At 37.7% G+C, this 17,375-nt stretch overlaps 1 protein-coding gene across 3 annotated transcripts in view; it reads right to left on the bottom strand.

The window, feature by feature from the left end:
- PAX3 (paired box 3) overlaps positions 1-17,375 on the bottom strand; it is a 90,568-nt gene that overhangs the window by 26,767 nt on the left and 46,426 nt on the right. For all 3 annotated transcript variants that reach the window (XM_014785334.2, XM_004427616.3, XM_004427617.2), the window contains exon 5: positions 1,743-1,948. In XM_014785334.2, coding sequence (XP_014640820.1) covers positions 1,743-1,948 — 206 coding nt within the window. The remainder of the gene's footprint in view (positions 1-1,742; positions 1,949-17,375) is intronic.

Raw genomic sequence — 17,375 nt, 5'->3', positions numbered from 1 at the left:
CTGAGCTTTTGTGCACATTATTCTCAATTACTAAAATACTCTCCCCACCCTCCTTGTTCAATGAATATCTATCCAGCCTCAAAAGTCCATCTTAAATCTACCTTCTTCAAGAGCCTCTCTTGTTTACTCCAACAAGATCTCATCCTTTCCTCTTCTCAACTCCAACTGTATTTTGTCTCTCTTATGGCACTTATCACGTCTGCTTTGTTTTTAAATTATTCGTATGTTTACTTTATTATCCATGTTAGAGTCTAGCTCCTTGAGAGACTTGTCTTAATTCATCTTCACATTCCTTGACTTTTCTAGCACAATGAGGATCATATGGAAAGTCAAGTTGAATAAAACAGTCCCACTGACTAGCCTCTGCAGCTGGAAGAGGCTATTTCTCAAAATTCTGTAATAGAAGAGGTAATTAGCTGCGTATGAGAAAGTGTTGATCAATTTAGAGATCATATCAACTGACTAGTTCACTGCTGAGTCTCCATTTCACTTTGACTATGAAAGTCAAGTATCTGGGACTAACACAATATTTCCGGATAAAGTAACTTAACTTCTGGTCAGTAAGGAGTTCCTGAGACATTTGAAATCCTCAAACAGTGCTTTACTACCTTGAGGGGAAACTCCATCAGTAATGATGAAAACATTCTTCTATCACTCAATAGAAACATATTACACCAAAGTAGCCTTTTCCAGAGGCTTCAGAGCACTTCTAAGAGTTCAAAAGATAATTTTAAATGTTCTTAAAATAATAGTTACTTGAAATGCTTCTAAACTATAAAACCCTTCAAGGAAGGGATTTTGCCTTATATACCTTTGCACATCTTCATAATTGAAAGGCCATAGACAGGAAGTGTATGGAATCCAGTTACCTCGATCACTTACTAGCTATGTGACTTTGAGGAGTTACTTAAATAGTCTGAATCTTAGTTTCCTCATCTATAAATTGGGCATATTGATAGTATTTAATGATGAGTAAATGGGTTAATTAATGTAAAGCACTTACAACAGTGCCTGGCACAAAGTAACCATTCAAAATATTGCTATTACCTATGTAGCACCCCCAATATAGTCCATATAGTGCCTGGTACATAACGAGGATTCTTGAAATGCTGAGTGAATAACATTTCTGTTATTCACACATTTCTGTGTGTTATCTCTGATATAATCATATTCTCCTAGTAATGATAACCAAAGTCTAAGATAAGAATGCACATTTTCATAAATACTAAAAAAAAAAAATTAAGAATACAAAGGAAGCAAATTAAATTGATCATATTTTTAAATCTATACACATAAAATACTTGCATCAAACAACATGATAGAAAAGAAGCCAAACATACCCATCATATCCATAAATTTAGTTGGATTTATCAAACTATTAAGAGTAAAAAGAAAACAATTTTCTAACTGGTTAGCAGAGTAAAATGTTGCTGTGTGCCGTGGACATAACTAAAATAAAAGAGATGCAGGGGAGAGAGGAGGGGAGGAGGTTGGACCAGGTAAATGCAAATAAAAAAAAAAGAGGTCATGATATTGTTATCACGACAAGGCAAAATATAAAGAAAAGGCGTTAGAGAGAAAGAGGGAGCTTGATCATGCGAGAAGCTACAATTCACAATTCACAATGAAGTGCCATTCCTCATACATTTACTTTCTTGGTTTAAAATATGATTTAGACGAGAATACACTTCTTTGCTTCCTGTCTGGATTTAAGCAGGACGTGGGCGTCTGCACGTTAGTACCTGTACTCGGGCCTCGGTGAGCTTCGCCCTCTGTGCCAGTTCCTCCCTGGTATAAATATCAGGGTAGTGGGTTCTCTCAAAAGCACGTTCCAGTTCCTCAAGCTGTTCTGCGGTGAAGGTGGTCCGGCTCCTGCGTTGCTTCCTCTTTAGCGGCAAATCTGGTTCAGAGTCGATGTCGGAGCCTTCATCTGATTGGGGTGCTGAGGCTAAAAGCCCAGGAGAAAAGAAGCAATAAAATGCGAATCAAAAAACAAGTTTGACCAAGACTTAATGATTCAGCTCCTAGTCTAAAGTACATTTGCAATGTCTTCCCATGGACACCAAGCCCCTCCATGCAGTACTCTGTTATTAAATGATATTTAATCTCTTCCCCTACCCTGTCTCCAAGCCCCCCAGGCAGAAATAATTTTTCTCTGCATCTGTCACTCTAGACCCATTATGAGCTAGAAAACAGGGATAAGCATTATTCCTTTTTTTTTTTTTTTGGTGAAGAAGATTGGCCCTGAGCTAACATCTGTGCCAATCTTCGTCTGTTTGTATGTGAGACGCTGCCACAGCATGGCTTGATAAGCAGTGTGTAGGTCCACACCCAGGATCTGAACCGGCAAACCCCAGGCCACCAAAGCAGAGCACACACTCTTAACCACTACGCCACCAGGCTGGCCTCCATTATTCCATTTTTATAGCACTTCATGGGTATTCCATTCATGTCTAATGAATGAATCCCATTTAATTTGGTTCCTGATAAATGTTCACCAACTTTTACACCAGGAAATCTTTTAACAAATGTGATTTTAGAAAAAAAATCCAAATTTGACTTAGTATCTAAAAAGGCAATAAATAGTAAACCATTGTAGGACTCCTATAAATTTATAGACCCTACTGCTCCTATAAGAAAAATCATGCTTAAATTATCTCATCTCAAGACCAGATATTGGGAAATGCTTTAAGGAGAGGTTAAATATTATTAATGCAAGTCTCAAGAACAGACTCAAGAAAAAGCAGGCATAGTCTTGTAAACTGTCCTCAAACTGAAGTTTAGAGTTTCAGTCTTTGCTGAATAGATGGGCAGCTGCCTAGGACTGCTGCCTAATTTGAGGAACCCAGAGCAAAATGAAAATGAGGAGCCCCGTGTTCAAAAATTATTACTCATTTCAAGATGGCAACAACAGAGCGTAGAACAAAACACAGGGCTGTTCTGAGCATGGGGCCCTGGGGAACTGCACAGGTCACATGTCCCTGAAGCCAGCTCTGTGGCAGCCTCCTTCCCACCAAAGCTTGAATTTGCCTATATTGATATGTATCAGGGAAGCAGACCTTCTAAATTAGTGTGCAGATACCTGGAAAAGAGAAGGACGAGCTGGAAAATCAGATAGGAGTTTGCATTCATGATACAATATACTGTCTGTGAGTTGTGACAGTAACAGAACATCTGTTGGCCCATAGAAGGTTCTGCGGTTTGAGTGCATGCCAGACACAGGGCTCTGGACAGGAAAGCAGCCCTCTCTCAGAGGCGCTGGACGTCAGGCCAGTGGCAGAGGGCCATAGACACTGAGCATAGCACAGGAGCCCCAGCAGCCTTTCTTCCAATACACTCTGAAGACTCCCCAATAACTGGGGGACCCTCTAGGGAAGGGGCTGAGGTGTGCAGTCAGCAAATGAGGAAGAGAAAGCCAGAAAATCGCAGATTATTAATGCCAATGTCAAGGTTACTCATTTGCACCCACAGGCTGGTAGGACCTAGAGAAATGTAGGTGACACTAGAAACAACATTAAAATGCGATGTCTCCTATACTACTAATTTTATCTTAAGCTCAAACTTAACTCTACCCTACAGAAATCCAAAATTTCATTCTACTTCAGTATAAACTATAAGCTGCCCAAAAAGATGTGCATCCAAAATAACCCATAAATATAATTTTAAGTTTTCCAATTTTTAATACTTCTACCTTTTATTCACATTCAAACACTGTGAAATAGAGAGTGAATTAATAATATATATGACAAATTAAAGAAAATAAATACTTATGCATAAAAGCAAAAGGGAACTATAGTATATAATGAATCTACTGTATGTTAGTCATTATGCTTGGTTTTTAAATTATGTTATCTAATTTAATATAAAATGGTCTAAGTTAACATAAATCTTATTTTAGGATATTTTAGTATTAACTTAAAAAAAGAAAAATAGACTTTCTTAAAGTCTGGGAATATTTTAAAGGAGTACTAACATACTAAGAAATATGTCATGTATGACATTATCAACTTCAGAAGCTCCCAGTACAACCTACATGTATATATGTTTGATAAATATGAGCCAAATTAAAAGAGCAATAATTTGTGCATAATTGTATAGCAGTGATTCTCAAACTTTTGGAGCACCAAAATCACTTGAAAGCTTGTTAAAACATAAATTGCTATCTCCCCTTCCACAGTTTCTAAGTCTGTAGGTCTGGGGTGGGCTCTGGAAATTTGCACTTCTAACACATTCCCTGATGATTGATGCTAATTTTGCTAATCTTGGACAACACTTTGAGAACCATCTCTAGAGAATATTCCAGATTAATTATTCTTTTCTCTCTCAAAATTCCCAAGCATATAAAATATTACCTGCCGTAATTTATCAAAAAATTTGCTTCCACATACATATTTTTAAATTACAAATAATATACTCTCCAAGAAACCAATTACTTATTCCCCTAAGAAGACAATACACTTCCATAAAATGTTTTCCTTCCATGCTTCCGTTTTCTGTTGCCCTGACTTTTCTGTCTAATGTGAATTCAGGTGAAAAACTCAACAGTGTTTAAGGACTGACCAAAAGCTTCCTTTGCCTGTGAGAATCTTAAATTTGCTTGCACTTTCTCCTACTATGATCCCATTAGGATAATAGTATGTGGAAATTTTCATGTTTCCTGTGGGAGTCTCTGGGGTTATTATATCCTCCCAAGTAAATATGATGTGCCATGCACTGTCAGGTCAATTAATCAAAATCATCTCTGGCTTCTGAAGAAAAAGGGCTGCTTAGATTTACAAGTACCAGTCAGAGTTAATGCTGAAGGTCAAGACCACTATGTTTCACCTTAACAATCAACATCCTCCAGAATATAAGTTCTGTGAGCTCAAGGCCCTTCCTCTGCCTTGATCACTGCTGGAACCCTTGGACGTAGTAGATGCTCTATAAATACACGTAGAATGAACAAAGGTGCAGGGTAAAATTTGTTTTAAACTAACACTGATTTCTCTGCCACCATTTTACAACTTTAAAATGGAAATTCTGCTTTTATGAGTCTCCCAACATCCATTTAGATAAGCTTTGGGGGTCTGTGAATCCTCAAAAATTACTTGGAAATTTTTGTGATATTTACATATATGCAGTTTTCTGGGGAATAAGTATCGATTTTTTCAAAGAGGATTGTGATTAAAATTAAAAAAAAAGATGAAGAACCACAAACAGCTAGTCATTAAAAAGACTCGGAATACCTAAGAGTTCAATAGGACAGCCTTTACTACCAAAAATAAAATTTTCTTTATTAGAAAGTAGCAAATCACTACTTTCATTTCCAGACTATTTATTCAAAAGCAATCCACAGATTGCATCTAACTAGGAAAACCACCATAGAACATCATTTCAAAAGACACTGAGGAAATAATTTGCCTAATTTTTCTGCTGGAAAATTGTCTGAACCAACTGAACATTTTTAACAATATGAAGCCACAATCTTACAAGTTAATTCTAACTTTTCCCTATCTGTAAACCCCAAAAGGATGTGGGCTTTAAAATATGTTGTGTCAGCAACCCAAGATTAATCTACCAGCTAGGAAATACTAGCCATTTCTAAAGATGGAAATACTACTGTTTCCTATGTCACTCAATAGAAATAAAATTCATTACTTACACAGAACATGATTCACCATAATGTCCTGAATTTGAATCATTCAGTTTTTACTAAAAACAAATCTAAAACTTAAATCTCATCTTAATGGCACAAATGAAATCATCCTGTTGAAGTTCATCTATGTTACATATTCATCATTTCTCAGGATACTAGAACAAATCAGATACTAGATACAAAGTATCTAATCTTGCTAAATATTACACCAAAGTAAAAACAAGGCTTTCTTCAGACAGTTCGACAGAAAGAAATTATGTATTTCTCTATGTGTAGAAAAATCTAAAGCTATGACTTGGAAACTACAAGCACTGTTAGCAAGACAGTTATTTAACTGACTTAATAAATTGCCAGGATACAGCAACTAGATTAAATATAACCTCTTCAGTCTATTTCTACTGTCCAGGCTTAATATTAAAGGGAGACTTTGAATTATATTTAAGTTGCTCAATCATATTCTACATATGCCTTTATAAAAGTTTGCTTTATTATTCACTAGAGATACTGTCTTGAATCTGAAATTCAAGAATAGCTCTCATAAGAAAATCAGTACATAATACACAGCCTTTAAGTGGAAATTGTATTGTTTTAAATTGCATAACAATTCTCAGATTTTATCCCAATCCATATTCTTATCAGATTCTGAAAGTTTTGACTCTATTCGCAAAACCCCCTCACAACCCATTCTCTGACTTAGACATTAGTTTAACTCAGCGTCACCAATGAACCTGGAGCAAACCTCACCAAGATGATGAGGACTTCTCTCCGTTCCCATGTAACTACACAAAAACCCTGTGAAGTAAAGACTTAGCCATTGCACAGAAAAAAGAAACAGAGAGATAATTCAGGTCAAACAGCTAGGGAAGCTAGGATTTGACCCAGGTCTATGGGACATCAGAGGGCATACTCTCTTTCTGTCTTCTAGCCTGAAGTGTCGTGTCCTTAATAGGTGTTGTGTTCTTTTATATCACACACACACACACACACACACACACACACACACACAGAGTCCTGTGTGGAATATCAGAAACAAAATAAAACAGGAACTCCAATGTAAATCATTTCTCTGAGTACCACTATTGTTCTCATTTGTCCCAAATTTTCAAAACTTCCTAAAATCAAATGAAATTTACAGAAATACAACAGTCTATAATTATACACCAAATCAAACAACTTTCCTATTGAATTGAATTTAACGAACATTTATTGAACTCTATATATTCAAGGTATAGTTGTTAAACAACGATAAAGCATTAAGAAATGAGTCAATTTACCAAGATATCGAATGGATTTGTTTAAGAAATCAAAATAGTCAGTCCGACCATTTGCAGTCTCCTTTAAGAATCATCACAGACCCTTGGTCCTAAGATCCAGGGTCAATCTGGAACATACCACTGATCATAAGCAGATGAACTGATCACTCATTTTATATCTGTATTACAGTCTTCTTTTTCGGTATTAAAGACACCTTAGTGAAAGGATATCAAGAACAATAAAGGAACTTCAAATTCTTTTTAGACAAAAGTGCAGGAATAAATAACTTGAAATCTATTGGGATATTCACAAGTTATTCAGCAGAAACCCCAGAGTGATATTAGAAAATGTCACCTCTCACCAGGTGCCTGAGTGTTTCGATTCTGTGCTTTATTCTTGTAAAAGAAGTTCATTTCTTCTTTTTCCGTCTCAAGCTAATTTAGGTCTTAGGAGCCAAATTTTTTGTTATCCCAATCATTTCACATTAATTCCCTAGATTAACTTTGGGAAAATGGACATGTTTAGTTAAAAAAAAAAAAATGATCAAGCATAGGCAACAATCATACCCCACAGGATTACAAATTCTTCCTTCGGAAACAAATCAAACTGGGAGGAGAAGGCAGAAGTCTTACCACCAGCGGACCAACCATGAAGTTTAATTAAAGAAGGAATTACAGAATTAGAGAGTATGTCTTTGTCCGTTAACCCCCTGTGACCTCTTCTGTAGCCTCAGGAAATATTTCATCCTAGTTAACGCTACTATACATGAGATCTTACCTCGATTTTATAGGGTTTTAGTCACGTGGAATTCTGTAATTATTGGTTTCCAGGCCAGTATAATTCAGAGAAGGGAGACAAGCAAAAAATGGAGAAACAAAATAATTCACAAGCGTGAATTTGGCACACTGTCTTTCTTCCCAGCAAGACCTTTCATTTGAATAATTAAAGAATCAAAACATGACAACCATTTAAACTCTATGTTTGCCCCAGATATAACACAATGCGATTTACAGACACTGGAGGAGGTGGGGGGATGGATCTCTGTGGGCTTTGAGGCTGAACTTCCTTAGTCATCCGTCATTTACTTTAAGATGGCCTCAGACCAAATCAGATGGTCTTTTCATCTGTCCTAATCTTTCAGAGCTAGACCTGTCAGCATCTGTACTCAAAGCTGTGTTTCATTGATAAAAAAAAAAACAAGATAAAAATCATTCCTGAGAGCTCCATGAGAGGGTTTCATCTTGTGTATAACATCTAAGGGTATTTCATAGGTCTGTTCCATAAGGTCTTTAATGGGTCAACTAGAAGTTTGATATACCTACGTGGCTCATTGTAGAATGTCTCCTGTGTTTGTGAGTTTTACCATTCAACATGAAGGGGACAATGGAACAACTCACTGTTTTCTGATCTGAAGTAGCCCTTTTAACACTGAGAGAGATGTGAATGACCTCTCCCGTGTTTACTCGGGTGAAAGCCAGGAGGAGTGAAGCAAGACTGATATTCCCTCACAGACCCAGGGTAAATGACAAATGACATTTTCCCTTTGTGATCTTTGGGATTTTTGTTGACTTATTTGGAAGCTTTTGTTGGATCCCAAGAAATGGCCTGTGGCTGAGGCCTATTCTACCGATTTCCACGCTCCATCTGTGGAATCCATCAACGGGGCATTTACTCTCATTCAGGGCTCTGACACCTGCCTGGCAGGGAGCAGCAGACACAAAGAAAGCCAGAGTGGATGAGAAAGGGGAGGTTGGTTTTTTTTTTTTTTTTTTTCCAGAGGAGAGAGGAGGGGGGAGGACGAAATGGATGCACAGTAGGGGTTAATCCAAGCCAGTTGAGAGCCTTCAGCACCTGGAAGCTTCTCTTCTACATTAATTCACAAGCTAAGAAGTAATTGGCAACCTTATTTTTCTAAGTGTTTTAAATTGCATAAAAGTTGACAAAGGAAAAGAGATACACCACTAAAAGGAACAAACCAAAGATTTACAACAAAATCCTAAGGTAGATCTAAACAGTGTGTGCGACCTAACCAACTATCGAGTAATAAGTTGAACTTTCCAGAATTCTTAACCCAGAACACGGATTTGAGTAATTGTCATTTTGCTAGTTGATAATCTAGGAGAGATGGTTTATAACTTAATCAGGGGTCTATGTGGGGGTAAGGGGGTCTTGTTTTGTTTTTATTGCCTCTATACTTTCTCCCCCAAATGTACCAGCACAAGAACCTTTAGTAGATGCGAGAAAAGATAGGACAATTACATGGCAAGGATATTCTGGGCTTTCTCGAAGAAAGGTTCTTTTAAGAACACTAAATCCAACTGAGATCCTCTAGCCATTTACTTACTCTCGTTCCTGCCCAGCAGTCCCCATTTTGGGGCTGGAGAAATGTAAAGCTATTCCCCTCCCCTCTGACCCCAGTCCCTTCCCTCGGAAGCCGCCTTCTCACAGCACGGGGTCATTAGGAGGAAAATAAGCTCCTGCCAGGTCAGTGCTAATCAAAATAGCACAAATAAACCCTGACACTCAACAACTCCCTGAGTGCCTCCTACCCTGGGAGGAGAGTACAGATTGGTTATGAATATGGCCGGCCTCAGGGGCAGTCCAGGAGGGCCGCCCAGTGCTCCATCGCCCGGGAGTGATTTTAAATGCACAACATGGACCGTTGGGTGTTTATTTAAGATAAGGGCTGACAAGCAGAGGCTGGCAGAATGGCCAAGCTGCCTCCGAGGCATTGAGCTGCATGGCCTCAAAGACCCCCGTATCCTAAGGTCCCAAGAACTTTGAATTTCAGGTGCCTGTGGACTTCTACCGACGTTACAATGAGAAATCTTGCTTTGACTATAGTTCTCTCCCAATGGCCACCTCCTTGCTATTAGTCACTTAAAAGGCCTCCTTTGTAACAATGAAGCTAGAAAGAAAAGCTGATTTCTCCTTCATCTACTGCAGCCCTGCTAGTGATAGTAACTGCATTCTCTGATGAATTGAGGAAAAACACGCTTATGTCCTTTCTCTTCCCCTGACACAAGCAACATTTTGCTTAAGGGAGCCACAAAATCCTGACCAAACTATCTGTTTCAGCACCTCCTTCCAAAGGCTCAAAGTGAAGGAGGACTCATTACCGGCTTAGGGACCCTGACACTGACCCAAATTAACCCAGTGGCTTCTCAAACCCTTTCAGACTTAACGTGTGTGTAACAAGAATTCCTTTTACAAAATGAATCTCTCTCATCAAGCAAAGATAAGTCACATTTCCCTACCCTAGCCCCACAAATGATTTCTATTGGCAGAAATTTTTTAATGGCTTTTTTAAATTCCATGGTAACTGCCACCACAACATTTCAAAGAGAAAAAGAGAGGAAAGCCCCAAGAAAATGTGTTGCTATTCAATTAGGAAAACTGATTAGTTAACTAATTAATCAGCTAACAGCTTTCTAAGAATAGTTGCTCATGATAAGAACTTTCCCCCCTCAAGAGCTTAAAAGTCAGTCATAATTAAAATTAAGAGCCGAGCCCTATCCAGTTTAAGTCTCTATGTCTCTAAAAGCAGTAAGTTAAGTCCTGGTTTTCTGAGATTGGATTGCATGGAGCAAAGAAAGGTAATTTGCACACTGAAGGGGAACAGAAAAGCAGTAGTTCTCGTGAAAAGGAAAAGGGCCAAGTGACTTTTATTTACAATTGCCAAGAGAGAGGCCATTATTGACCATATGGGCCACAATTGCGCTCTTATCATGGGCCGGCCATCATGTCCTTTGGGAGCTGTTAATGAACTGGGTAATTGAGCTGCTGACATGTGTTACCAAAACAAAACAATAGGAAGAAGAGACAAATGAACATTTTATTTGCCAATCAGAGTAGGTTCAGCTTTTCACGGAGCTGCAGCTAAGTAACTGACTGAATACATAAAACAGTGCATTGAAAGCAAGCAGATGCAGACACAATAATAGTTAACTGACAGCTTATGGCCCATCTGTGCTTAACATTTTGTTAAAGAAATTACTTGACTTGCTAAAGAGACAAATCATACAGCTGCCCCAAGTGCTGCATTATAAGAGATAAATCATTAGCTAAACTGTTTCATGCTTAAAATGACAATGCTTATTAACGGTTATGTTGGGACATTTTGTCAGCACAGCTTGACACAGTTATTACTTACTAAAAATGTGACAACTCATAGATATTCAATGGAATTGAGTTAGGGGGAAAAAATCAGAACATTGGAAACAATTTGAAAGGACAATAGGCATTTTTAATCTCTCCCGATTAAATATGCATTTGTAAGATGTTATGAATGGAAAAAAACAAACCCTATGAAATAGAACATAAGATCATGTTCCATGTAGTAATTATGTACCTTTCTTCCACTTACGTCTTATTTATTCAGAACTGTAGAATATTAGACATGCTCTCATTCTGGGTTGATTACCATTAATTTCACCAATGATATCAGAACAAAAAAATAAGTAGTTTAAGAAATAATTGTGTCTAGCCACTTCACTTTCCCACACATACTCACCTTCCTCCTTTGGAAAAATGTTTCTTTAATAGGGAAAGAAAAACCGTGTTGCAAAAGACTTGATTTATGAGGAGATTTAGCTTATGTTTTTGTTTCTGCATCTGAATTGAAACCACATTTTTTGATCCAAGTGTGGTTCATCCACTGCCATGTAGAGCAATTTACCTCTGAAATCATTTCTATGTAAACTGGTTAACTACAGGCTGAACATGGATCCCTCAAAGCCCCTCAACATTCTGGGCAAAATTAACTCAATAATAGTAATATTGATATAAGAAAAGCTGCTATTCACTGACTCACTGACAGCTTACTATAGCCAGCCCTTGCTTCCTGCATCCTTTATGTGCATTTTCTTTCATCTTTACCAAAACCCTACCTGCAAGAGTGTTGTCATACCATCTTATAGACGAGAAAAAGTGAGGTCTAGAGAGTGAAGTAACCTACCAGATCCATGAGAACTCAGAAAAGCTAACCAAATAAAAGATCATATATATCAAATATAAGATCTTATTAGCATTGTCATTTGAGGACAGATGTGGGTTGGAAGAAAAACTGTGGCCAATATTGTCACATTTTTTTCTTCCTGGTCTACAGTGCCAAGACTCAGATGTCACAGTCAACCCTACAAATCAGTTGTGAAAACACGACCATAAAAGGTGAGTAATATCTTCAGTGGTGGTTGATGTGTGTGAAAATTACATTACATACAGTTACTAAGAAACAATTCTGGCTATGAAACCTAAACCTTAGCTATATTTACAGAGCTTTAAATAAGACACAATTCGACTTGTGACACAATTGACAAAGACAAAGAACCACCCCATCTTCATCTTTATTTTCCACTATTGAACATTTTTGCTATTGCGTGCATCAGTCCTTTTAAAGTCAACAAATAAACTAAGGCTGAATATGCAAAAGAGGTAAGAAGTTACACAGAGAGCCTTTCAGGAAATAGAAAACAAAAGAATGTCTTTGTCACCCTTATTAAGAGAAGGCTACCCAAAGACACACAAAACTGAAACACCTTTCTCCACAACTGAACTTTGCCAGGATTAGCATGACAGGAGATGTTTGGAAAGTAGAAGAAAGGTAGATTTAAGAAGATAGTTAAATACCACACTCTTTGTGCCACAAACCTATGTAAGAGGGTAAAAGATAAATGACTAAGAGACCTGAAATACCAGAGCAAAGCATTTACAAAATTGCAGAATCATCGGTAGAAACCTAGGCCAATCCCAAGTGGGGTTTCCCCAAATCACACATCTTTCATTAAACATTTATCAAATGCCTAAGATGTGGCTAATACTGTCCTTGGCACCAGGGATGCAAATATGAATAATGTAAGGGGTTTAAACTCAGAATGTAAAACTCAAATCGCCTAACTCCCACTCCAGTGCTCTTTCCACTGAGGTAAAGGAAAGCATGGGTGTATAGAGACGATAATCCAGCCATGCCCTGCAGCAACAGAAAGATTAAATGGCCTCTCAAGGCTGAAAAACCTAGACACATTATTTACTAATTAACAGAGCGATAGATCCTGTGAGCCTGTGATCTTTAATATAGAGATCAAATTCATACCTAAATGCTTTCACTGACACATCCCATATGGCATTTCAAGATTGTTTCTTCGCTTTTCATTTTCCACTGGGTTCCATAAAGAAGCAAAGGGGCAGCACAGGACGCCTGTTTTGAAAATCCAAATCTTATCTGGGTCAATTATTGCTTGTTGGAAGATAGATAGAGGTAGTCACTGAACATAAACGAAAGAGGAAACTCTGCTCCTAGAGGCAACAGAGAAGGCTGAGCTTAATTCTCACTGGCAAATGAATTAGTAGCAACATCAAGGTCATCACCAGAAATCATTCACGGGATACCTACTGTTCAAGAAGTACTTTGCTAGAGGTTGGGAGGGAAGAGATAATGAAGATGAAGAGAGTGATTTCTCCACTTCATCCTGTAAAGGTATGAGGTTCAGGGCTGGAAGGCTGCCTTTCAGATCCATGTCATATTCCTCCAGAGGACCCTTCTGGAGGAATTGGCAAACCAGTCAAGATGACTAGGTATATGATGTGAATGATTATTACTGTCCTTAGATAGGCACAGCTGCTTTTGAAATTTTGTTTTCTTCTCTTAGTGTCTAAGCAACAGTCGCCATTGAACTCAGAAGAGGTGATACCGAAGGTTTGGGCAAACGAAGTTGCGTGTCGTGGTAGAAGACCTCCAGCTCTGGAGACAGGCCAATCTACTTCAAATGCCCACTTGGCCACTTTCTCTCTCATTTGGGGCAAGCTGCTTAACTCTCTGAACCAGTTTTTTCATTAGTAAAATGCAGTTTAAGACACCTGCTTCAAAGGCTGGTTTTAAGGAAAGAAGATAGTTTGTAAAGCACAGAACAGTTCCTAACGCATGATATATCCTCAGCAAATGTAGTTCCCTCGGCATCCCTTCACTGCATGTTATCCACTTCCCACCCAGGCAGAGAGGAATAGCATGAGAAAAATGCTCTTTATATTCAAAGACTGATAAAAAAAATGATCACAAAAACTTTGAAGATGTTTGTGGAAGTTCCTAAATTTGTGAAATAAGAACGTCATCCAATCTCCCATCTGCTTCCTCTTCTGAAGATCCTGCCCATAAACAGCCAGTATATATGTATCCACTTAAGAAGGATACTTAGCTCTTGCTCCATATCTAATTCCCTTAAAAATCCAAAATGTACGCCAGGGTACTCTACTCCTCCTGGCCCAGGACACAAGTCTGTGCTGTGGGATCAATGACTAAGGTAGCTATCAAAGTAAATAAATTCTGTGCTCCCAAATACCTCAGGGCCTAAACAAGAAGGCTGAGCTTAACAAAAATCAGGCAAACAGCCTAGAAGAAATTAAATATACTTAGCCTCTCTTTTATGCCAACATTCATTTTGGTTTCCATGGGGAAGAACTTTGAATATGCTTGCTTGGAGGCAAATTCTTGTCTCCTTTGATGTCTACTGATACGTATCTATATAGGCAAAATGAAGTATAGTTTTGAGCAATTCACTATCTGATCATTCATGTTGGTCCATGGCCAACATGAATAGGTCAGGCAGCCAATTCCAGTAAAAAAACATCAAGAATTTCTTCAGTAGAGTAGGCTCATACATGAATTATCAGACAATTGCCTTGCCTCTCCACATTGACTTTTCAGGAACAATCTTGCAGAACTGGAGCAAAATGAATAAGGAAGTGCTAGGTAGGAGAAAGTAAGAAAGGGGAGGAGAGAAGAGAAAAGACCAGAAAAGAAAGAGGATCAACTTTGCTTCCTAACAAAGAAGAGTAATAACACAATAAGTGATTTCAGAGTCAGGGAGTTGACCCTAGACACTCCTTTCTCTAAAAGACTCTGATGACAAGTCTTTTTGAGTTAGGAAAGCCTGCTCTGAGGGACTAGAGTGGAGGATGAGGGTCTGAAAACATGTCTTGATCCTTGGCAGCTGTGAATAAGTTAAAGACTCTCCTGCCCTCCTAAATGCAAACCACAGATAGCTCTACTCATTCTTCCCACCCACACCAGTCAGTTATTTTAACTGGTAATCACCCCCATCGATTGTCAGGACAATGCCAACATTTAAAGAATATGTTGCCAATTCAATTCAATCTCAAGCCCTACTCTTCACCACCCAACCAGAAGTTTATTCCTAAGAAGAGTTTCTTAGACAAAATACATTTCTTATTTTTTGTGTGTGTTTTTGTTTTTACATTATAAAAGTACATTACATTATAAAATAAAATTTGGGTAGTGTCTAAAAATAAAAAACAATGATAGTCCCAGAATCCAAAACAATCACTATTGATTTTAAGTTAGGGAGTTAGATTATATGGATGGATGGATGAACGAACGGAGAGACTGATGGATAGGCAGATGGGTGGTTGGATGGATGAATGGATAGATGGATGGATGGATGGATGGATGAATGGATGGATCAAGAGATACATATAGATATAGATTGACCAAACTCCTTTACTGTGTTTCTTTTGTCCTATGTATATTATTAACAAATTTTTTTAAACTCTTTCTTAATTAGCTACATATTTAAAAAGTAAATAAAATTCTTTCCTCCAGCAACTATTCAAATGAATTTATCTTTGTTGTTTTAAGAATAACAACAAAATTGTTTGCTTGATAGTATTGTTGATATGTGAAAATTTAACTTGAGTTCTGAAATTATGTAGCACTACTCCTTCCAATTTGCTCATATACACTAGTAGAGACATTTGAATGTGCAAATATCAGCATTTGCCCATCTCTATAGATGAGGACCGAGAAAATGACTTACATTCACATTGCATTCACATAACGGAGGTATAGAATTCATTCAAACAAGCGTTGAAGCCACTCCCATACATCTCTGTCTCCACTCTCAGAATAAATAAGCCAGTTTTAAGAAAACTTGTCAAAGGCCTGCGGCATCAGAAGTGGTTGTCCATACTGACCATTCCTCCCAGATCCTCATCCCTATTTCTAACCAGGCTGTAACTAAGTAAGAGGGGGGCCTTAAAATGCTTTCTTCTTCCTGATAGAAGAAGTCAGAGCAGGATCAGTGTGTGAATGTCTAAGCGTAAGACTGTGCATAGAGACAGTGGCTAGAAAAGAAAACCAACTGAAGCTCAGGAAAACGACCAGATAACTAACAATGTAAATTGCAGGGGTAAAAATGAGGAATATATCACTGTTTAAAGTGTTTTTTTCCACTACTTGCTAGAGATCTTCATGTTTTGTGTTCAATGTGCTGCATAGTATAGAATTTTAAAAGCTGGAAATCACTTTAAAGATCATCAGATCAGGCTTTATCAACAGATTAAAAAAATAACTGAGTTTCAGATGGATGAAATGATACCTCTGTCATCTCCTGGGTTGTTAGTGGCAGAGCTAAATCTCAAACCTAGATCTTCTTTCAATCCTGAATTCTGGCTCTTTCTCTCTTTATCACACCATCAACTCGTAATTTTCTGTGGATCTGTGAGTGAATTGATTTCTATTTTCCAATCAGCTATGGTAGCTAGAGTCCTCCTCCCACTGACAGACCCATTGAATCTAAAAATTAATGGAATGAGATGAAACAATTTGGACTCAAGATTGGGCACAGAGGAAAAAAAATAAATGCTTAGTATCTCAACCATTCTATGTACATCTAACCATTATATAATGCTGTTTTTGTTCCTGATTTTTAAAGTTCTTTACTTCATTATATCTTTATAGCAACTCTGCAAGTTAGACGTTATTATCTTTGTTTTTAAAAGGAAGTCGACACACAGATTGTTTAAAAGGACTTGCCCCAAATCTCAGCAAGCCAATTAGGTGTCCGAGTTAAGAAGATAATCATTCTAAAATGCATAAAAATGATTTCTAGATTTCTTAGTATCATTCACAGATGTCTTCACTCAAGTAGCATATATATTCAAATATTGATCATTAATACCCAATTTTAACAAGAAATAATGATTAATATATTCCTGAGTAAATCAGCTTTAAAACATAGAAAACTATTAATTAATATGAAGTTGAACATGTACACAAAAACCTGTTAAGAGTTCACTTAGTGGAATTTAAAGTTTTCATCAGACTGGAACAAACCTATTTCCCAGGTGCTTGCCAAAACGGACCAAGGGTTGGTCGTATCTTGACTTTCCACCCTAACTCACTGTCCGTTTTACTTAGAATGTCCTGTCTGCCCATCTTTACACAATATCATGCGTGGGTCTCAAAATCCAGTTCCACAAAACCATCCCTGAACCTCCCAGTCATGAATACTCCTCCTTTCTCTGTACTGCAAGAGCACTTCATATTTTCCATACATTCAATAGTTTTCCCTCTTAATTGAACTATTGACTAAACTTTGAGGTCAACTCTTTTGCAACCACACTTATTTCTCTGAATGACCACTCCCTTGAATTTGTATAAATTTAGTTGTGTCCCAGGAGTATTTTTTCATTT

This window comes from Ceratotherium simum, chromosome 37 (assembly GCF_057802395.1).
Source record: "Ceratotherium simum simum isolate JZ-2026a chromosome 37, ASM5780239v1, whole genome shotgun sequence".
Taxonomy (NCBI): domain Eukaryota; kingdom Metazoa; phylum Chordata; class Mammalia; order Perissodactyla; family Rhinocerotidae; genus Ceratotherium; species Ceratotherium simum.
This window is presented reverse-complemented; position numbering and strand designations above follow the sequence as displayed.